Source organism: Ostrinia furnacalis, unplaced genomic scaffold (genome assembly GCF_004193835.3).
Source record: "Ostrinia furnacalis isolate ACB-3 unplaced genomic scaffold, ASM419383v2 OfSCF7446, whole genome shotgun sequence".
Classification (NCBI taxonomy): Eukaryota; Metazoa; Arthropoda; class Insecta; order Lepidoptera; family Crambidae; genus Ostrinia; species Ostrinia furnacalis.
In genome coordinates, this window is record NW_021137685.1 from 219,795 (window position 1) to 242,360 (window position 22,566).

At 37.5% G+C, this 22,566-nt stretch overlaps 3 protein-coding genes and 1 non-coding gene across 5 annotated transcripts in view; 3 read left to right on the forward strand and 1 right to left on the reverse strand.

Moving 5' to 3' along the window:
- The window catches only part of GluProRS (Glutamyl-prolyl-tRNA synthetase), a 69,576-nt gene extending 59,533 nt beyond the window's left edge, over positions 1-10,043 (reverse strand). Inside the window, exons 1-10 of the mRNA XM_028320662.1 lie at positions 9,904-10,043; positions 9,492-9,821; positions 9,116-9,266; positions 8,807-8,926; positions 8,349-8,475; positions 7,726-7,918; positions 7,137-7,308; positions 5,931-6,089; positions 5,589-5,663; positions 5,283-5,427 (exon numbers count right to left, since the gene is read on the reverse strand). Of these exons, the coding sequence (XP_028176463.1) occupies positions 5,283-5,427; positions 5,589-5,663; positions 5,931-6,089; positions 7,137-7,308; positions 7,726-7,918; positions 8,349-8,475; positions 8,807-8,926; positions 9,116-9,266; positions 9,492-9,821; positions 9,904-9,940 (1,509 nt within the window). The 5' untranslated portion in view covers positions 9,941-10,043. The remainder of the gene's footprint in view (positions 1-5,282; positions 5,428-5,588; positions 5,664-5,930; positions 6,090-7,136; positions 7,309-7,725; positions 7,919-8,348; positions 8,476-8,806; positions 8,927-9,115; positions 9,267-9,491; positions 9,822-9,903) is intronic.
- A 1,046-nt stretch (positions 10,044-11,089) lies between these two features.
- LOC114364500 (TWIK-related acid-sensitive K[+] channel 7) lies at positions 11,090-16,842 on the forward strand. Of its 2 annotated transcripts, none has more exons than XM_028320680.1 (8): positions 11,090-11,244; positions 11,355-11,537; positions 11,913-12,130; positions 12,312-12,486; positions 12,646-12,752; positions 12,910-13,028; positions 13,217-13,328; positions 16,595-16,842. In XM_028320680.1, exons 2-8 carry the CDS (start codon positions 11,405-11,407, stop codon positions 16,721-16,723), a joined length of 993 nt encoding a protein of 330 aa, XP_028176481.1. In that variant the 5' UTR covers positions 11,090-11,244; positions 11,355-11,404; the 3' UTR covers positions 16,724-16,842. The 2 variants fall into 2 exon arrangements, with proteins under 2 accessions (XP_028176481.1, XP_028176482.1); XM_028320681.1 differs by lacking the exon at positions 16,595-16,842 and adding an exon at positions 14,304-14,649.
- LOC114364511 (U2 spliceosomal RNA) lies at positions 13,587-13,779 on the forward strand. Its single transcript, XR_003656853.1, has one exon. It is a non-coding gene; the product is annotated as a U2 spliceosomal RNA (small nuclear RNA).
- A 4,214-nt stretch (positions 16,843-21,056) lies between the features above and the next one.
- Positions 21,057-22,551, forward strand: LOC114364493 (uncharacterized). Its single transcript, XM_028320668.1, has 3 exons — positions 21,057-21,300; positions 21,597-21,710; positions 22,111-22,551. The coding sequence occupies exons 1-3, from the start codon at positions 21,183-21,185 to the stop codon at positions 22,206-22,208; spliced, it is 330 nt and encodes a 109-aa protein (XP_028176469.1). The 5' UTR covers positions 21,057-21,182; the 3' UTR covers positions 22,209-22,551.
- The last annotated feature ends 15 nt before the right edge of the window (positions 22,552-22,566 follow it).

Sequence of the window (22,566 nt, forward strand, 5' to 3'; positions counted from 1 at the left end):
AACGACCACAGGTTAAGTTGTAAGGTGTCAAGGCGGTTTGAGGTGATAGACGAGTATCGTAGCTATTTAGCACCCATGTATAATGGAAATATTCTTTAGATACATTTCTCGAAAACAGGTATACAAGATAGAGAGAATAGAATTGAAAGTAAATATGAATTGTCACTTACCATCCATCTACGAGGCCTTGCTCTACAAACCAGGTCAACTTCCTCTTTGACAATACTGTGTTTGTCATACTTAATCTGAAAAGAAAAAAAATATATTCTTAAGATTACTACCGTGTTCAGTCGCATCAACAAATCAATAGTGCGACTGACTAGCAAGGTCATGTTATCGATATTTCGGCAACACTATCTCAATCTAAAGTTATGTTCCCGCCTGCTATACTCCAAGATGTATGACTTCCTCAAGCCCAGCACATGAATGTTAAACTATCGAAATGTCGGCAACACTGTCGCTATAAACTTATGTTCACACCTGCTGTACTCCCAGATGTATGGTTTTCTCAATCCCAGTGCGTCGATGAACCAGTAGAACTGCGGGTCTCTGTCATGGTACTCCATGGTCCGAAGTACGTGCGTCACTCCCTCGATAGCGTCTACGATTGGGCACGCGAAATCGTATGTGGGGTACACTCTGAAATAAAAAAAAAACATTTTAGATAAGTAATTTATGGAAAATGTTTCAGAAATTTTAAGAAAAGCACTACCAAAATAAAAATAAACTCTATGGCTGAAAAATACATTTTATACAAAAGTCTGATTAAAACTCGAGAACGGCTGGGCCGATTGAGCTGATTTTGGTTTTAAAATGTTTGTCGTAGTCCAGGGTAGGTCTAAACGGTGAGCAAATACGCGCGCGATATTGTTTTTCTGTGACAGACAAAATTCCACGTGGGCGAAGCCGCGGGCGGAAAGCTAGTAAAAAATATTATCATGTAGGTATTTCATTTCATCAAATTACATAATATCGCTGACTCCGTGTAGGTTTGTTGTCGACACGACAAGAAGAAGATAGGTAATATATCATTTGATATACACTGATTGACACGACTCAGTGACTAAACGCGAGAGCGAACCCTGGATTTCAGTGGCGACACCTTGAAAACCCTCGACCACAAAGATCGAAAATTAATATAAAAACGATACTTTTAGTGGCTCATTAAAAACTGAAAAAATTAAGTCTTTTCTTTCGCCACTTCTTCTCAGCACCAGCCCATATGTTATCCCGAAGTGGTGGTAGGGCAAGCTATATTTTGGACGTTTATAAAGCGCCCTGGAAAGAGCTTATGTACTGAATAAACTATTTGATTTAACATTTATACAGGGTGTCCCACAATGGGTGAATCAAACTGATAGGGCAGGTAGCTCTACTAATGTCGTTCGTTTCAGCCAAATGACGTCCACTGCTGGACAAAGGCCTCCTCCAAGGCTTTCCACAATGCACGGTCCTGCGCTGCCCGCATCCAGGCTCTTCCCGCGACCTTTACGAGATCGTCGGTCCACCTAGTAGGAGGCCTGCCCACGCTACGTCTTCCAGCCCGTGGTCGCCACTCGAGAACTACTAATGTACTATCCCTAAAAATATGAAAAAAAATAAAGCGCATTAGGACACAAAAATTTTTTTTTTTAAAAAGTGAAAATAAATCAGCTTTGCCTAAGTATTTGGCTATAATTGCTGCGTTTGGAGTTTATTTGTACTTTTTTCTTACTAATATAGTACATGATCGCTTCGTTTAATCTGTAAACAAACTTTTGAAAATAATGACTAGATTTCGAGTTTAGAGCACATTATTTAAAAAAAATCCGAACTCAAAAACGTTTTTTCATATTTTTTAGGGATAGTACATTAGTAGAGCTACCTCCCCTAGCAGTTTGATTCACCCATTCTGGGACACCCTGTATACTCACTTGTACTGCGTCCCAGTCCTGGGATGGGGTTCCGGCTTGCAGCGGTAGATGGTGGGGTCCCGCAGGCAGCCGTTGGTGGACTGCATGTCGATCTTGGCTCGCACACAGCACTGCACACCCACTGCGCTCGCTTTCTTCATCTCCTCCCATAGCTGGAGGTTCTTTTCCACCGCTGGGAATATTGTCATCATCATCAGGTTTTTTAGGCTTAGACATTCAGGCTAATTTTCAATTTCGAGACAATAAGAGCATTTGCCAAAGGACCCAAGGAAAGGTGGGCTGATGATATAATGAGAGTAGCGGGAGAAAATTGGCTCAACCTAGCCCAGGACAGGAAGAAATGGAGCGGAATGGAGGAGGCTTTTGCCCATACAGGGGTGCCACAAGAGTGAAGACAAATGCTTCTAACTTAATATTTAAAATTGTAAAAATTGCGGAAATAAAAGCTTTTTTATTTTATTTTTAAGAGCATTTGCCTACATTTCTCACACTGATATCTCTTACGCATTAATCAATTAATCAATCAAAATCAAAAATATTTTAATCAGTTTAGCTTTAGACCAATAGTTTGGCACTTATGTATAGCTGTGTGGTTCTCAGTAGAATAGAATACTCCCATACTTGTAGATGTCGTAAAAGGCGACTAAGGGACAAATATGCAAACATCAGGCCTCCCCAACCCTGGTCATCATGGGGAAGGTAGTCATTACATAACAGGTCAGGTCAAAAACAATAATACAATAATGCAGCATTGTAAGAATTTTTCTGTCGCTCATTGCTGCTTCAATACAAATTATATTAACTTACAGATACAGTCCCATTGTCCAAATGAAAGAAAATAAAAGTTAATTTAAAGTTACTAGCATTTACATTAAACTAAAACACTTAAAAATACTAAGACTTGTGTCTTACTATTTTAGTTGAAATGGAACACGAAAGTTTAAAATCTTATACAGTGAAATGAAACTAAAATCACTCACAGTTATTCTTATTCCTGCTATCAATCTTCTGTTCCCTCTCCGACTTCATTTGCTCTGCTGGTGTGTCGTCTACAAACGCTTTTCCCTCCTTGATGAGCTTCTCACAGTATTCCAGCATCAGGTCAAAGTACTGGGAGGTGTGCGTGAACAGGTCTGGCTTGATCTCCAACATCTCTACGTCTTCTAAGATCACCTGGAAGGAAAAGAAACTATGTGAACAAGTATCCTTGTATACCTATTAAAATATTGGAGAAACATTTACAAGAGATTTTTTTTGGGAACAAGATGCAAACAACCAACTACATCCTACTAATATTATAATGCAAAAGTTTGTGTGGATATTTGTTACTCTTTCACGCAAAAACTACTAAACGGATTTTGATGAAACTTTACAGTATTATTTATTTATAACCCAAAATAAAATATAGGCTATAATTTAGGACGATCTGTGACAAACTAAATTTCACGCGGGCACGGCGGGTGAAGCCGCGGGCAAAAGCTAGTGGCAAATAAATACATCTATCACAGTGGTCAAGTTGACATTTCAAAGCTCTTACACATTCTTTTCCAACAAAAATACCTCAAGTAATCTGTTTCAAGTAGTTATTGAAAATTGCCTGTGTTATAATGGAAATTGGACATAAAGGCAGCTTGACAAAACATTGATTTAATGGATGGATAGTAGAATGAAGCCACATGAAAGTTATTGCATTTTCTAATAACTTCTGTAAATTATCTTAAATCAAATTATGTAGGAAAGAAAAAAATACTGATATAGATTATAATTAACACAATGGTCTTATGTTTTACCTTCTCAAAGTCAGCATTTTCCTTGGCTGGATTAGTATCATCAAACCTCATGACTAGTTTCCCTTGGAATGCCTGCTGATAATATTGGTTTAGCAACGCGGCTTTGGCATGTCCAATGTGAAGGTACCTGCAAAAAAATAAGCAACACATTAAAAACTGCTTCATATTACANATATATATTGAGATTTGATCAAGAAATAGGTTTTTACAGCGATTTGAATTAAAATGGACATAAAATCCTAATAAGTGTCTAATTAATTGTTTTTAGAGGGCAACATTATTAATAAAATAACAAGTCAAATTGAAGAGAAAATATGTCATTGCATGCACATTATTGCACAGGAACCCAAGCGGAAGCTTTTGGTTTAGTAATAGGAGAAGGGACAAATACGCGAATATTCCGTTACGCGAGTGTTCCGGTTCAGTGGAGTGCGGACCAATTAATTTCTCCATTTGCTTCTGGAAATCAAAGAGGGTCGTGCTCCTACAATAGGAACTAAATTCCCTGATAAATGATTATAAGCACTTACTTGTGAATCTTATCAATCATAACATTCCCGTAGTTAATGAACGTGGCATTCTCTCCTTCCTTCAGACTCTTAGCATCGGCCTGGTCGATCAGCAACCTTGGTGAGACCCACACGGTTTTGTTGCCTACGTCTGGGTTCTTGGGATGAAGAGGCACGGTCAGGTTTGAGTCGGAAGAAACGCCCTTGAGGTTCACTGGCACGGTGCTTGTTTCTAACGCTGTGTAGCGGGGCGCGATTGGGTCTATGACCTGTAATGAAGAAAAACTTTGATAATTCTGAATTGCGTAGCATTCGTCAGGTCACGACTGCTAGTTTGGACGTTTAAGATCGATTATTTCACAAAAAAATTCAATGAAAGAGCGTATGTAGCGCACACCGAGCAACTGTTGTAGTATGACGTCACAATAGAAATAAGCGATATTGAATATCGCTTACAGTTTGAAGTTAGACATGCGTGGAATGCGATATCATATTGCATCCCACGCATGTCTGACTTCAAACCAAACTGTATGGTCATTTACACACCTATGCCGCGGCGCTGCATTAGCATTTCTTGGATTTGTATGGGGTCTTACATGGGCCATGGCGGCTCGCCTTATCCCGTTACGCGGGGTCCGCTTTCCCTATCATTCGCCGCCGTTTTTTTTATTTGATTCTATCTTGAACGTCGTGTTCATGGAGTACTTTCATGTGATTTTGGACATTCGTCAACCAGGTGGTTTGGGTGGTGGTTTCCTCCTTCTACAGACTATGAAACGTATGTTAGGGTCTTAACGAATATTAGTATAAATAAAATAGTGGACTGTATTAAAAGAAGTAATTAACGTGGGAATTAGTAGGAAATTAACGCGGCAATCGTCTCAAGGCGAGTTTGTAAGCCGAGCGCTGCCGATGATGACGCTGTGGGTCCCGAGGTGACGTTAGTCATCGTACGCCGCTCGCACGTCTCCCGCGCGTTGTTGGCTTCCCAACACGTATACCTATATGCCGCAATACTCCCCGCACTGTGGGCAGGCGGGGCGTCCCTGTGACGTCACAAGGACACCTACCTTCTTGTTGATGGCCCAGATCTTGTCCCACTCCATGAAGACCACGGAGCGACTGGAGCCCTGCGCCTGGATGAACTGCCTCAGGCCTTCCACCGTCATGCCGCGACGTAATACTCCCCGGACCGTAGGCATTCGCGGGTCGTCCCTGTAATATTTACAAGGGACGGGAAATTAGTTAAACACACCATTGATAAACTTTTATAAAGGCAATTAATCGATTTTACGCGATAAACCCATACATTTGACGCCTAAAATCATGGAGAGAATAAGATTGCAAAAATATTGAAAATATAAACTGTTACTTACCATCCATCTACGAGGCCTTGCTCTACAAACCAGGTCAACTTCCTCTTTGACAATACTGTGTTTGTCATACTTAATCTGTAAAGAAAATAAAATAGTAAAATTAAATATTCTTAACATTACTACCGCCTTCTACCGCGTCGACAAATTGACAGCGTGACTTTATCACGTAACTACCCGATACACGAACCGTGAAGGGATCGGACTGACCGACTTCGAGGAACTCGGGTTTGAACCCCGCCGCTAATGCTCAATTATTATGGTGAGCGCACTCATGACGAGCATATTGAGCTTAATACGAGAGGCTAACGGGACTGTTAAAATTAAGCCTATTGCCCGTCTTACCTGCTGTACTCCCAAATGTATGGTTTTCTCAGTCCCAGCGCGTCGATGAACCAGTAGAACTGCGGGTCTCGGTCGTGGTACTCCATGGTCCGAAGCACGTGCGTCACTCCCTCGATAGCGTCTACGATTGGGCACGCGAAATCGTATGTGGGGTACACTCTGGAAAAGAACATTTTGGGTTAGTAATTTTTGGAAAATGTCATGGAAGTTATTTAGAAAAGTTATAGAAAAATATGTGGCTCTGTACCGAAATGATGATAAAACCTTAATGACTGAAATATACAAAAGCACCTACCACCTAACAAAACGAAATTGGCATGTCTTTCATTTCATCTAATTATCTTTTAATGTACCTACACTCATTGACATGATTGGGCTCTCTTGGGGACAAAGCGCGAGAGAGCGAACCCTGGATCTCCGAACGAACAAAGATCGAAAATTAATGTAAATAAGACGATTCTATTAGACAGCCACTAGACTCTTTAAAAACTGAAAAACTTTGTTACTTTATTTTTTGGATCCTCCATCTCAAAAGGTCAACCTCTGTCTCACTAGATATAATCATAGCTGGGCATTAACTCGTTAATCCGTTAATCGTTAATTAACGAAGTTAACATTTCTATTAACGGATTAACTTTTAAGTTAACTTTAAAAAATGTTAACGGACTCGTTAACTTCCGTTAAATTATCCTAAGTCCGTTAATCGTTAATCCAGTACCTACTATTTACCAAAAAGATACAGCAGGCACGCTGAAAAACACTAGAAAATCGCGTTCTGACAAGTATGTTCGGGCTTCCAGAACTTTCAGAACCCAAAACAACAGTATTTGTAACCAGATTAAGCTGAAATTTGGTATACTTATGTAAGTACGATGACAATGCAATGTTATGGTACCCTTGAGCTGGTCTGATGATGGAGTCATGAGGAGGTCATAGAAACTCTTAAATGAAACGGCGGCATCGCATCGAATTTGGGTTCGTTGGATTTGTCTTTTTGAGCACTTTCTAGTAGGTACTCGTACTAACTTATCGAGTTTGGGTTTGCTGGATTTGTCTTTTCGAGCACTTTGGTGCTAAATTGTATTGTAATTGAACCAAGGCTCTGAGATTGAGATTTTCGTTTTATTATCATGTGTTAACGGTTTAACGATTAACGAAGTTAACTATTTGATTAACGGTGCCCAGCTATGGATATAATATACTCACTTGTACTGCGTGCCAGTCCTGGGATGGGGTTCCGGCTTGCAGCGGTAGATGGTGGGGTCCCGCAGGCAGCCGTTGGTGGACTGCATGTCAATCTTGGCTCGCACACAGCACTGCACACCCACTGGGCTCGCTTTCTTCATCTCCTCCCATAGCTGGAGGTTCTTTTCCACCGCTGGGAATATTATCATCACTATTAATATTTTCTTCTTAAAGATTCTCGGAACGCAAGCAGTTATCTGTATTAAAATGTTTAGCTGTGTGGTTCCAGTAGAATAGAAAAAGACCACTTACACCCATGTTGTAAAAGGCAAGGAGACAAATATGCGAACATCAGGTCTCCTGAACCACTGGGCCTCAAAAGTAACAATACCAGAGATATTTTTACTGTCACCTTTTAAATTCCACTTTAAAAAACTTGTCAAATAAGACTATCTTCCTATTACAAATTAAATTCAAGATTAGATTGTTATCTTAGCGCGTTTGACACACTATGCCGCGGCGGAAGCAGCATGCTTGCACTAGCTTCCCTTGGTTAGTGTATAAACAACCTCACTCAAGTTCTGTGAAATAAGACAAAAAAATGACTTACAGTTATTCTTATTCCTGCTATCAATCTTCTGTTCCCTCTCCGACTTCATTTGCTCTGCTGGTGTGTCGTCTACGAACGCCTTGCCCTCCTTGATGAGCTTCTCACAGTATTCAAGCATCAGGTCGAAGTACTGGGAGGTGTGTGTGAACAGGTCTGGCTTGATCTCCAACATCTCTACGTCTTCTAAGATCACCTGGAAGGAAAAGAAACTATGTGAACAAGTATCCTTGTATACCTATTAAAATATTGTATATTACAAGAGATTTTTTTTGGGAACAAGATGCAAACAACAAACTACATGGCAAATAAATACATCTATCACAGTGGTCAAGTTGACATTTCAAAGCTCTTACACATTCTTTTCCAACAAAAATACCTCAAGTAATCTGTTTCAACTTTCAAGTAGTCATTGAAAATTGCCTGTGTTAATGGGACATACAGGCAGCTAGATGTGACTTGTCAATTTATTATTATAGCATTCTTTGAAACATGGGACACTTACATGGAATACTAAAGGTATTGAATTCTGTGATAACTATAACTCTTCTATTAATGGTCTTAACTCAAAATCTGTAGGAAAGAAAAACAATAGTGAGGTAGATTATGTTATTTTATAGATTTACCTTCTCAAAGTCAGCATTTTCCTTGGCTGGATTAGTATCATCAAACCTCATGACTAGTTTCCCTTGGAATGCCTGCTGATAATATTGGTTTAGCAACGCGGCTTTGGCATGTCCAATGTGAAGGTACCTGCAAAAAAATAAGCAACACATTAAAAACTGCTTGATATTACAAGTTATTAAATGCATTTGACAGCTCATTCTATGCATATCCCATACTTTATTCATATATTGCTTAGAGTATAAACCTGCTAAATCTTTATTAAATACTGACACTGGTTTATTTACACTCTAACCCAAGAATATCAAAACGTTCAAGCACACTGTTCATAATAAACACAGCTTTTTAATTCTGATACATCTAATTTGCTTTCTTGTGATAGATTCACCTATTTTGTTTCAGTAACATAATGCTACACAGCAAATAAAAATAATAATAAATGACTAAAGTGAAGACATACCCAGAAGCTTCGGGTGGGAATCGTACAACAACTTTTCCCATCTCAGCATGAGGAAGTTCAACGAACTTGCCTTCCTGTTGTCTGCCAGAACTTGCCTCTTTGTTTGCTGGTGGAGACCTCCTATAATACATCAATAGACACAAATGTAGTCCAAAATTTTGTTATAGTATCAGCTGTAAGATATTGAACTTGTTGCACAATTCATAGAATACAAAATTGAATATCACAGAGTTGCATAATGTTATAGGAATTTACTCGGTAGTAATAATGATCAATAATATTGATTGTATGATGCAATATTATGCTCACCTAGATGAAGATTTGTTCAGACTCTCCAGTGCTTCGGAAGGCAGATCTTTCAAGGCTTTCAGGACTGGAGCCTGGGCCCCAATCAGCTTTAGCCAGCGGCTTACATTGCTGTATTGATTTGTTTTTGATACCTCTTTGAATCGGCCAGAAACTGCAAATAAAAGTTGAATTGATGGTTTAATAAATTACAGAGAAACTTACTTCAGTATAGGTAATTTAGTTAATGTTATTATTGTAAGATAAGGGTAGCAGTTTTTAGATCTCTATGTAGGTAATAAATAGCTTGTAAAAAGCAGATAAAAAACCACACTTACAAGATAGTGACAAAAATTATAGACCATAAAGTAAAAGTTAAAGGTGATTATTATTTACGTACCATGTAAAGCTGCAAACACTGCCAAGTCAGAGACAGTCAGTGACTCTCCCACCAGATAAGTCAAAGGACCTAGGGTTTTGTCCAAGTACTCAATAGACTTAGGGATCTCATCCTCCAAAGTGAGACTAAACGTTAGCCAGTGGTTCATTGTCACCGCCTGAAGACCATCAGCTTTCTTGACATAAGCATTTACGAGTATTCTTATCAAATCGTTGCTGGTCCCGTATGGCATCGGCTTAGCTTTGGGAAGGGTTACCGTAGAGTCATTACCCCAAACTACTTCTATGGTTTGTCCAGAACTCCTGAACAGCTCCACCGCCAGTAAACCCCCTGAAAATAAGTGAGAATTTCTATTTTCAGACCAATCCCAAAATATGATGCAATGTAACATTTTTGAAAACAGTGTATATACCTAATGGTGGGTTTGATTTATTACAAACGACTTTCATTGTTGCACGTAATTAAGAAAGCCGGTAATTAATATTTTATCAATTTTTAAAAAATACACGTTCGCTGATGGAGCACACCACACACCACAGATTATCTGTGCCACACACGAGTAAAAGAAATGTCAATCAAAAATGACAGACGACTGACAACTTGACTACAGGGATGTACATCGACATCCAAAGGAATTGAAACATTAATCGATAAATATACATTTACGATTAAACTTTACAGTGGTTGATCATAAAATCATTCGTCATAAGCCCGATATTTTGAAATTAATTTTGTGAAAATTCACTTTTTTGTATTAGTAGATAGGATAGAAGATAGTTTGTAAAGATTCATCAATTAAGCGACGAGAGCTTTAATTTAAAATGCTTGATTTACTGGGACTATAGTACAATTTCTACTCGTTTAGATTTTTTGTTTGCTGATGGGTAAACATAAATGGCTCTAGCTAGAGTATTTCTACCACATGCCTTCTATATCGGATGGATAAAAGAAACACAATTCGTTACGACCACACAATAAAGCCGAGTAATAGTATCAATTTTTTTTTGAAGGAACGCGCCTTGGTAGCTTGAAAAGCTTTTCCAGCTTCACCGGGCAGAGTGGCGAGTACAGAAGGTACTCTAGCCGTTTGACGATCGTCGGTCGCAGACCGACGTTCGCGATCGGGCCGTATTGAGTGCATAAGGCGCCCGATCAGTGGCGNCCCCCCTCCCCCTGCCACCACAGGGGGGGCTCCCGATGTCTACCGACGGAAATCCACTCAGGAGCACCCAAAGAACCACTGTTGCAAAAATGAGCCTTCTATACCAAAGTGGAGGGGTTCTTGCACTAAATTCCCTACTATATCAATAGTTCAATAATTTATTCAATTAGTTTGCTTCAATTACTATGCTTTAATAATTACATCCCTAGTTTGAATGTTGAATGATTTTTTTTCCTTGCAACCTTAAACGTGTAAAAAAAATAATTTTCAGAACCATTTTCTCCAATAAAAATATTTTTTATAAAGAAAATTATAATATAATTAAGTCATGAAAAAACCTGAAAATAGCGTGATTATTTTAATATAAATTAAACTTCCATATTCATAGCGCAATTTTTTTTATAATGGTAACAACAAACTTTGTTACTGTCAAACAGGAAATCAATGAAATTTGGAAAATGTTGGAAAATGCCTGGGAAATTATGAAACAATGTTAACGCTGACCGAATTAAACAAACTAAAATGACACTGTGAAACGATAACTTTACAAACAGAGCTTTAAGTTTTGTAGTTTTTCTACTCATGATAATAGTAAGTTACAAACGATTTATTTCATTTTAGCACTTGCTGTTTACGTAAATGTTTTTTTTTTAATGTAAAGAGTTAAAGTATTATAATACATACAAATTGTCTACTTTCAGACCGCAAAGTACAATATTTATTGATGGAAAAGTAGCGCGCTAACGTACTAATGAGGATGAAACGGCAAAATGTTCGTACATTATCGCTGGTGGTGTGCACGTTCACGTATCTGCTGATCGGCGCCGCCGTCTTCGACGCGCTGGAGTCCGAAACTGAAAGTAAACGTTGGGAGGTTTTATCAGGTTTGTAGACATAGTCGTACCTACATATCAAGATAGAAACACTGCGTCTTACCTACAGTTGTAATGAGCGCGCCGTTTGCATAAAACCTACTACTTGTACCTCATAGATTTTATTTTCAAGCCCATGCTAATATGTCTGTAGAACTTATAATCTAACTTACAAAGACTTACTACTTACACACAAAATGACTTAAGATGAATAAAATTGTTACTCAAAAAATATTATCTATTTAATCATTTGACCTCTTCCACCAAGCCGGAATGTCTTATATTCATTTACAAAATAATTTTCCTACTTGAGATTAAACTGCAAACAACTTTAACTAATTCAGATCGAAATTCTGTAATTAATTTATTACTGTTAACAATTTTCAGACATGAAAAATGGCCTAGTCCGTAAATACAATATTACAGCAGAAGACTACCATATGATAGAGATAGTAATATTAGAGAACAAGCCACACAAAGCCGGTCCACAATGGAAGTTTGCTGGAGCTTTTTATTTTGCAACAGTCGTTTTGGCCATGATTGGTTACGGGCATTCCACTCCAGTAACGGTTGGTGGAAAAGCGTTCTGCATGGCATATGCAATGGTAAGTAAATGTTATAATATGATGGGCATGAATGTGCATTCCCATAGTCTCACGTTAGCCAGTCCGACACCGACCACCATTAAACTTTTGCCATCTTAAACTTCACCAAAATATATAATTGGGAAGATATAATTTGTGACTTAATTGATTTATATGCCTGATAAAGTTATTGTGATTTCAGGTTGGCATTCCACTAGGGCTGGTCATGTTCCAAAGTATTGGCGAACGGTTGAACAAATTCGCTTCGGTAGTCATCCGTCGCGCCAAATGCTACCTCCGCTGCAGCACCACAGAAGCTACCGAGATGAACCTCATGTTCGCTACAGGCATGCTGTCTTCCATCATCATTACCACTGGTGAGGGTTTATTATTAATTAGAAAAACTTGACATGAGAGTAGAGATAATAATAATTATGGATTCTTCCTTGGTTGTAGAATTAAGTTGGGTCTCAAGGTCCTTAGTCGAAGGACCACTGTAGATTGTGATAACTTCATTTAAATATTTTTGCTCACAGGAGCGGCGGTATTCTCAAGATATGAGGGCTGGAGTTATTTTGACAGCTTTTACTACTGCTTTGTGACCCTGACGACGATTGGTTTTGGAGATTATGTTGCGCTTCAGGTATTCATTAGTCTAACTGAAATCTATTTTACTATTCTTAGGCAATATTTTATAGCTTAAATTTCAATGAAAACCAACTTACTATAGAAAACTGTATGATGAATCAAAGTATGCAATCAGGGTTATAGTTTGTAATTTATTTTTGTTTTATTTACAGAATGATCAAGCTTTAACCAGTAAGCCCGGTTATGTTGCCCTCAGTCTGGTATTCATACTTTTTGGACTAGCAGTAGTTGCTGCCAGCATCAACTTACTTGTTCTGCGTTTCATGACTATGTGAGTATCATATTACATAGACACTAATCCATAATAAAAAAAAGTTGAATTTAAACGTACATTTAAATTCTTTATTTGATGTGAATAAAAAACTGTTGCACTGTATTTAATTTACTATTAGCATAGTATCAAGGTTGCATTAATTAATTTCGTTAGGTAATAACATTTTATTCTTATTTATTTTATAGGCAAGCAGAAGAAAACGCTCGAGATGAGGAGAAAGACGGCTCGAGAACGCTGTTGCCCATCGATGGGCATGTGCTTGCGGGCCGCCAGCGTTCGCACGACGATCAAGCTTCGGTATGATCCTACTTTTATTACTCAGTAAAAATTTTGGAAACTTTTTACAATGTCAAAAATTACATTTACACTACTACATAATTCAAATTTAGAATATGACGACAATGGTCGAGTTGATGGTTGATGATGACACCTACCTACCTAGTAGTTGTTTTAAATGCCAACAGATGGCGCCATAAGGTTTTTGTCAGATTCCTGTACCGCGGTGTCCAGATTTTTTTTTCTTTCTTGACCTCCCTCGGGTCGCTCAGCTTCGACATCGCTTCTCGGCCTTTTGGCTAAGATCAAAGTGTAGTATCTGTTCTTTTCAGCTTAATATCTGAAAGTTCCCTCATTGAGGGACCAGTATATTAAACTGATTTTTGTCCTATGAGAGGATGTTCGGAGCTCGCTCCACTCCTCTCGCGGGTCGGCCCGGCATTGCAGTGCCGCCGGGATCGGCCCACACAAAACCCTATATTCAAGCCGACAAGTAGCTAGCTAAGTGTGTTGCACAATTTGAAATTCATTTATGTATGGTATTCATCTTCATCATCCACTAACATGGTCCTCCGCCATGATGATAAATCCATATTGATCGATTGGTAGAGGCCTGACTGAATCCAGCTCTATGAGGTTGTCAGTCTACGTAGGTGGACGTCCCACGCTGCGCTTCCCGGTCCTATTTCATTTCATAAAATGTCAATGTTTTATTGTCAACAATCGGTGGTAACTTTTTATATTTCTTTGAAAGATAGAGGTAACGGAATATGTATACCGTAGGCGCGCGAGTTCATGTCCATCCTGAGGAATGCGGTAGTGCTGTTACCTAACAATTATGCTAATGTCGATATCGACAATTATTACCAATTAAGTAGGTCAACCTTATCTACTTATTCCATATTTTTTGCAACTTATAAGTAAGTAAGGCCCCGATGGACATGAACTCGCGCGCCTACTGTAGAAGCTGATTAGCCATATCTATCATTGTTCCAGGTGTGTTCGTGCAACTGCCTCGGCAATAAGCAGTGCGAGGGCGGCGCTCTGCTATCGGCGCCTCGCGCGTCACGTCGGGCCTCACGCGCATCGCTCTCGGTCGATCTCATCGAGCGGGCATCCGTGTAATGTTATGATTTATGATGAACAATGTGCCAATATGGTACCAAGAAATACATACATGAATAAATTTATGATGATGAACAATGTGCCAATATGGTGCCAACAAATAATACATACAGGGTGTGAGGGATGGTTTGCAAAAACTTGCCGGCTATGCCAATGTTGCAGTTTTGAAACTCGGGTTCGATGTCAATTTTCTTTTGATACAGACGATAGCACTTCAGACTACAAGTATACCTACATATTTGTTGCAAAAAGATGTCGCAGTGTTTGGCTTTACGTGCCGTCGTCTGTTATAAAAACTTAATGCCATTTCTGGTTAGCTGGAAGAGAATGCCACATGGCATTAAGCTCGCCTGTTGTACCACTGTTTTTTTATGTGTGCAATAAAGATTTTTATTAAATAAATGCCTTAAGGAATAGGCTAGTTGCCTAAAAAAATTTTTTTAGNACTTTTTTTTAATTTTTCAGAACCTCATAACTTGTGAACGGGCAACTTTGGAAGCGCGCTGATAGCGTAGGTTTACAGTCAACAAGCCATATAACAAGGCTCAAGTAGTTTCAAAGCAAGATCTGTCAAAGCTTAGTCGAAATCGACCACTTTATGTTTCATTCCATACAACGAAAATGGAAAATATTTTTTTCCAGTCAAACTATTGGTTTTAGAGAAAAAGTTGTGCAGCATTTATTCATCAGAATAACGTAACCTATCGATAGGTATTTTTTTCAAATAGAAATTGTGAAAAAAATCGCTATGTCCATAAATCGCAATTTCGCTCCATAGTGCGGCATTGCAGTGCCGCCGGGATCGGCCCACATAAAACCCTATAATCAAGCCGACAAGTAGCTAAGTGTGTCGCACAATGTGCAATTCATTTATGTATGGTATTCATCTTCATCATCCACTAACATGGTCTTCTGTGTCTGATTGAAAATGTGTTCCGTTGAAATTGTGTCCCGTTGGAACTAAATCTTCCGCCATGATGATAAATCCATATTGATCGATTGGTAGAGGCCTGACTGAATCCAGCTCTATGAGGTTGTCAGTCTACGTAGGTGGACGTCCCACGCTGCGCTTTCCGGTGCTATTTCATTTCATAAAATGTCAATGTTTTTTTGTCAACAATCGGTGGTAACTTTTTATATTTCTTTGAAAGATAGAGGTAACGGAATATGTATACAGTAGGCGCGCGAGTTCATGTCCATCCTGAGGAATGCGGTAGTGCTGTTACCTAACTAATTATGCTAATGTCGATATCGATAATTATTACCAACTAGCGGCCGCCCGCGACTTCGTACGAGTGGATGCCGTTTTAGCCCCTTCATCGATCTTACGCGGTTTAGATTTTTTCATACAAATGTTTTTCCCGGTATCTCCCGTTCCCGAGGGAATTTTGCAATATCCTGTTGTAACTAAGCTTTAAGTTTACTAAGGTATCTGCATGCCAAATTTCAAGCGTCTAATTTAAGCGGTTTAGATTTTTCATACAAAAGGATTTTCCCGCTAATTCCCGTTCCCGTGGGAATTCCTAAGTATACTATAACCTGCCCAGGAGTATGAAGAAAAATTTTACCAAGTTTCGTTAAAATCCGTCGAGTAGTTTTTGTTTCTATAAGGAACATACAGACAGACAGACAGACAGACAGACAGACAAAAATTTTACTGATTGCATTTTTGGCATCAGTATCAATCACTAACCACCCCCTGATAGTTATTTTGAAAATATATTTCATGTACAGAATTGACCTCTCTACAGATTTATTATATAAGTATAGATTAAGTAGGTCAACCTTATCTACTTATTCCATATTTTTTGCAACTTATAAGTAAGTAAGTAAGGCCCCGATGGACATGAACTCGCGCGCCTACTGTAGAAGCTGCCATATAAATATAAATCTTTGGACAATTTCACACAGCGCCAGCTAGCCCCAAAGTAAGCAACTTAATGCTTGTGTTATGGGTGCTAGCTTAACGGATATATTACTTATATACTTTTTTTTTAAATACATAAATATTATACATAGTCACACCCAGACCCGTCACAGAAATTAAAATTCATCATTTCAATTTCTGCCCAGCCGGGAATCGAACCCGGGACCTCTCGGCATAGTAGTCCGTTCTGAACCACTACACCAAACGGCCGACCGAATATCTATCATTGTTCCAGGTGTGTTCGTGCAACTGCCTCGGCAACAAGCAGTGCGAGGGCGGCGCTCTGCTGGCGGCGCCTCGCGCGTCGCGACATGCCTCACGCGCATCACTCTCGGTCGATCTCATCGAGCGGGCATCCGTGTAATGTTATGATTTATGATGAACAATGTGCCAATATGGTACCAAGTATCCCGAAAACTATAATCCGATAATCCGGGCCTTTTCAAGGCGAGAGTGAATAGGCACTTACAGGGCAGATATGTACCATCCTAGACTGCATCCCACTTAACATCAGGTGCGATTGTGGTGAAATACCTGCCTTGTTATGCATAAAAAAAAAGTAATACATACATGAATAAATTGATGATGATGAACAATGTGCCAATATGGTGCCAACAAATAATACATACAGGGTGTGAGGGATGGTTTGCAAAAACTTGCCGGCTATGCCAATGTTGCAGACTGATGTGCTGTTGTCTGTATCAATTTTCTTTTGATACAGACAACAGCACATCAGACTACAAGTATACATATTTGTTGCAAAAAGATGTCGCAGTGTTTGGCTTTAATTGCCGTCGTCTGTTATAAAAACTTAATGCCATAAGGAATTATCTGCCAGTTGATAACCTTAGAAGTAATGAGTAATAGACGAATAAAAGTTTATTGGCGACTTTACAAACATACTGTTTCCATGCGGCCAGATTGACAAAAATATATGGTGTTTAGTTTAGACCAGGAACATAAAATAAGGGAAAATTAAAAATTCCTGGAAGAAATTCCTGTAGAACTCGAAAAATGTGTTAACTCAAAATTTTCAGTTTTAGCGAACATGTCCCTTACACCAATTAAAATATGCAACAATAGTTTTTTAAGCTTGTGTAAAATCGGTGTGACAATTTGCGCTCGAGCACAAACCTTTAATTTCACATGCCACAAATAAGATAACAAATGTGATTATTAGCCAAATACATAGTAAATAAAGTACTTAAATTTAAGATTATGTAGTGCCAATTTGATGTGTAGCTTAGCTATTCATACAAGTTTTTTTGTACCTAGTACTTAATGTCTGACGGGAAAAGAAAATTAAATATTTAATGACGCGTTATTTTTTGGATTTGATCGTAAGATGTGTAATTAGGAAAGAGATAAAAAAATTAAGGAAAAATTTCAAGTTTATTAGTTAAGTCTGCATAAAGTCACAGAATGAAATATAGCTTGAAAATTGTACGTGTTCGATTGTGTTTTTAAAATGAGCTGGGGAAAGCAAATTATGAATCTAGACTTTAAATAACAATAAATTAATATTTATTAAATACAAAATGACTGCAAGTTAAATGTACACAAATTCTCACAAATGAATAAATGTAAGTTATTTATCTACACGGTTCACACGTTAGTTTGTAAATTGTAGCAGTGTGCCAAAGTTTTATACAATTTTTAAACAAAATAAATATAACACATCGAGTTTTTGTACATAAAATTTTGGTCGCCATTATAATCCTTCGCACATGGTTTTAAAAATATCCCCCTATTTTCGTTTATTTATAAATGTTATTTAATTGTATAGTTTTTTTTATGATCTGTGATAAAATTATTTCATCTCATTTATTAAAGTAGGTAAGCTCAAATGTTGAATTGTTTTTGTATTTATTAGTTTGTTAATGTTATACGTGTATCGGTGTTAATTAAGCTAAGTAATGTATTAATTATTATAATGTGGTATTGTGCCAAGTTCAATATTATACACGGAAATAAATGTTGATAAACAAAAGCGATCGTTTTTATTTTATTAATTTTTAAAACTTGTCACTCTAAAACCGTATCTTGTAGTCTCCAATATTACAAAGTTAGAGGATAACTAATTAAGGTAAATGCACTAATAAAATTTTATCGCTTTTAAATGGTTCATTTAATGAGTTTAAATATGTTACCTATTTAGCTTTATCTAGGCCCATGGCATTGACCTATAAACAATTTTGTAGTTTCCCTTACCACCCTATATAAAAGTGTCTCTTCTGTGGCAGAGCCACTTAGCAAAATGTATGTTAGTAGGACAGTTTGTTTCTTGGTAATTTTGATAATTAGAAACAGTGTCGGGTTTTATTTTTCATCGTCTTCTGAAACGGGACTGAATGCAGTGAATAAGGCGTCACGATGTAAGTACTCACAACATTGACAACTAACAACAGTTGTCAAGTAGGTAAAATTTTATTTTAGTTGGAAAAAGACAAAAAGTGGTAAATGGGTTAACGTGCGGGGGCTGCAAAATCATGTTGTGACGTCACGCGCGAATATTGGAAATTTTTGAAAATTTTAAAAAGTCCGTAAACTTCTCGAGGCTCTATCTTCGGTAATACTGGATGGATTGAGCTGAAATAAAAACTAGTGTAATGTGTGTGATCTAAACTTTAAATCAAGTCATAATTTAACTTAATATTACAACTTATGCGTGTTGTCCATTATGTCTGTGAATAAATAAAATCTTTGTATTTACCGGGAACCGAGTCTAGAACCTGCGAAATTTTTTCGCCAAAACGCGCTGTTAAACGAAAAATTAAATACGAGTACTTTCCCCTCCTGTGATGTCTCGCTTTATTTCGGACTTTCTTTTATATATTTTTTATAACTTTTGTATTATTCGGCATGTGACGATGCACAGCATCNTTATTTTAAAGGTGATACTTTTTATTGTTGAAATCTATTAAGTGGCGATCGTGGACCGAAACGTAACCTCAATTGACATTTATCATTGTTGACAGAGCATCAAATTGACAAATCAACAACTCTTGGAAATGCTACTATGTCGTTGCCAAAATTAAAGAAGAAGAAGAATGCTACTATGCGATGTCTCCATATTCCTCAGAAATAAGCATGTTTATGTAAAGCGATTTCATAGCGCTATTTTGGTTGTTACTTCGTGCACTATAGGTACGATGCACAGTTGGCTGTTCGATGTGGAAGATATCACCTAGTACACGTTCATAACTTCCCGTTGCGTAGAACAGTAGGGTTATAATAAGTATTTGGTCCACTGGTTGTATGGCGTTTGGTGAGGGGTTTCAAAGAGCTTCCAAATTATGAATCCAGAAACAACACCGTTTCATAGGAGACGCGGAACCTCGCTCGGANCCCCATTATCTGCCAGTTAATAACCTTAGGAGTAATGATTAATAGATGCAATAAAAGTTTATTGGCGACTTTACAAACATACTGTTGCCATCCGGCCAGATTGACGAAATGAATGTTGTTTAGTTTACCACTCGGGTTTACCAAGAACATCACAAAAGAAAAAAAATCCCAGGAGAATATACTGTAGAACTCGAAAACGTGATAACTCCAAATTGAAAGTTTTAGTTAGCGAACCTGTCCCTTACACCAATTAAGTAAAACAAAATAATTATGCAACAATAGTTTTTACGCCTGTATAAAATCGGTGTGACAATTTGCGCTCGAGCACAAATATTTAATTTCACATGCCACAAATAAGATAACAAATGTGATTAGTAGCCAAATACATAGTAAATAAAGTACTTAATTTAAGATTATGTAGTGCCAATTTGATGTGTAGCTTAGCTATTCATACAAGTTTTTTTGTACCTAGCTAGTACCTTTAGTACTTATAGTGTCTGACGGGAAAAGAAAATTAAATAATATATTTAATGACGCGTTATTTTTTGGATTTGATCGTAAGATGTGTAATTAGGAAAGAGATAAAAAAATTAAGGATAAATTTCAAGTTAATTAGTTAAGTCTGCATAAAGTCACAGAATGAAATATAGCTTGAAAATTTTACGTGTTCGATTGTGTTTTTAAAATGAGCTGGGGAAAGCAAATTATGAATCTAGACTTTAAATAACAATAAATTAATATTTATTAAATACAAAATGACTGCAAGTTAAATGTACACAAATTCTCACAAATGAATAAATGTAAGTTATTTATCTACACGGTTCACACGTTAGTTTGTAATTTGTAGCAGTGTGCCAAAGTTTTATACAATTTTTAAACAAAATAAATATAACACATCGAGTTTTTGTACACAAAATTTTGGTCGCCATTATAATCCTTCGCACATGGTTTTAAAAATATCCCCCTATTTTCGTTTATTTATAAATGTTATTTAATTGTGTAGTTTTTTTTATGATCTGTGATATTATTTCATCCCATTTATTAAAGTAGTTAGGTAAGCTCAAATATTGAATTGTTTTTGAATTTATTAGTTTGTTAATGTTATACGTGTATCGGTGTTAATTAAGCTAAGTAATTTATTAATTATTATAATGTGGTATTGTGCCAAGTTCAATATTATACACGGAAATAAATGTTGATAAACAAAACCGATCGTTTGTATTTTATTAATTTTTAAAACTTGTCACTCTAAAACCGTATCTTGTAGTCTCCAATATTTCAAAGTTAGAAGATAACTAATTAAGGTAAAAGCACTAATAAAATTTTATCGCTTTTAAATGGTTCATTTAATGAGTTTAAAGATGTTACCTATTTAGCTTTATCTAGGCCCATGGCATTGACCTATAAACAATTTTGTAGTTTCCCTTACCACCCTATATAAAAGTGTCTCTTCAGTGGCAGAGCCACTTAGCAAAATGTATGTTAGTAGGACAGTTTGTTTCTTGGTAATTTTGATAATTAGAAACAGTGTCGGGTTTTATTTTTCATCGTCTTCAGAAACGGGACTCAATGCGGTGAATAAGGCGCCACGGTGTAAGTACCCACAACATCTACATTACATAAAGAGAGATAGGTAGGTATAGCTATTTTACGTTCGTACCTATATTATTTTATAAATAATAATTGTTTGCACTGTCGCCCCACTACTTACGCCAAAAATGGTTTTTTCCCTTAGAAAATCGCGCGTTGTTGAACCAAAAATTAACTCGTAAATAATAGAATAGGCACATACTTTCCCCCATGATATTTAATTTTATTCCAGACTTTCAGATTCTTCTTTCAAAAAGGATTTTTTAAGCTTTTTGCCTTTTACATTTATTAATTCCCAGGGAACGTGCCTTGGCTCGGCATCGGGATGTGGTGCAACGGCTGCCCGCCTAAGAGCTGTGAAGATGACGAGGCCATCATCCACGGGTACTGCTGCGGCTGCGCCTACGCATCAGGTAAAATAAACCTAGTCTGTTAACTGTAGGAACTAAATATTAGTAGTATGATGAAGTCATTTTAAAACGTACTTTAACTTTAGTTAGTCAAAGAAAAATACCTATTTACACTACTTAGCTACCTACTTTACGTGGCTGCCTTCAGTAGGCTATCCGACATGATAAGCGAGCAATCCGCGTGGCTCGAGCAGCAGTGTAAACGTATTGCAGTATTACGAGCCACCCTACAGTTAATGTCGCACGGAAAATATTTGTTAAAAAATTCCACTTTCGTTTGTAATTTTTTTTTGGTAGATCACCTAGCTAGATAAATATGGCGAGGATTGAAATTAACACCTTGTATACAACGGCGCTGATGGATTCGCATCTATAATATATTTGTATGGATGTTTAATTACAGATCGTCTACCAGTGATGTGTCCCCAGTTCCTGCAGTGCCCCCTGAACCTTCACGGGCTCTGCCACGACTACGAGTACATGATGAGGTGCTGCTGTTAATAACCAAGGACAAACTAGCTGCTAGTTTTATAATGTAGAATAGTAGCCAGTTTTACAGTATTGATTACTAGTATTTTCAACGGGTATTGCAACCTATGAAATCAAAAATCATAACAGATAGACAAAATAGTGACATTGGCCATAACAATTATCCCGTAAAAAATCTACCCAGTGCCTAACGAAGAATGTAACAATTAATTTAATTTTGTCCAGTACATATGTTATTATAAGTTAGCTCTGATACCTACCCAAGATGTGTTTATGGAAAAGATTTAATTAAAAGTGAGTCAAGACTCAAGACTGATATTATAATTTATTTTATGGAAAATAGAGAGGACTAGGTCACGGAAATAAAACA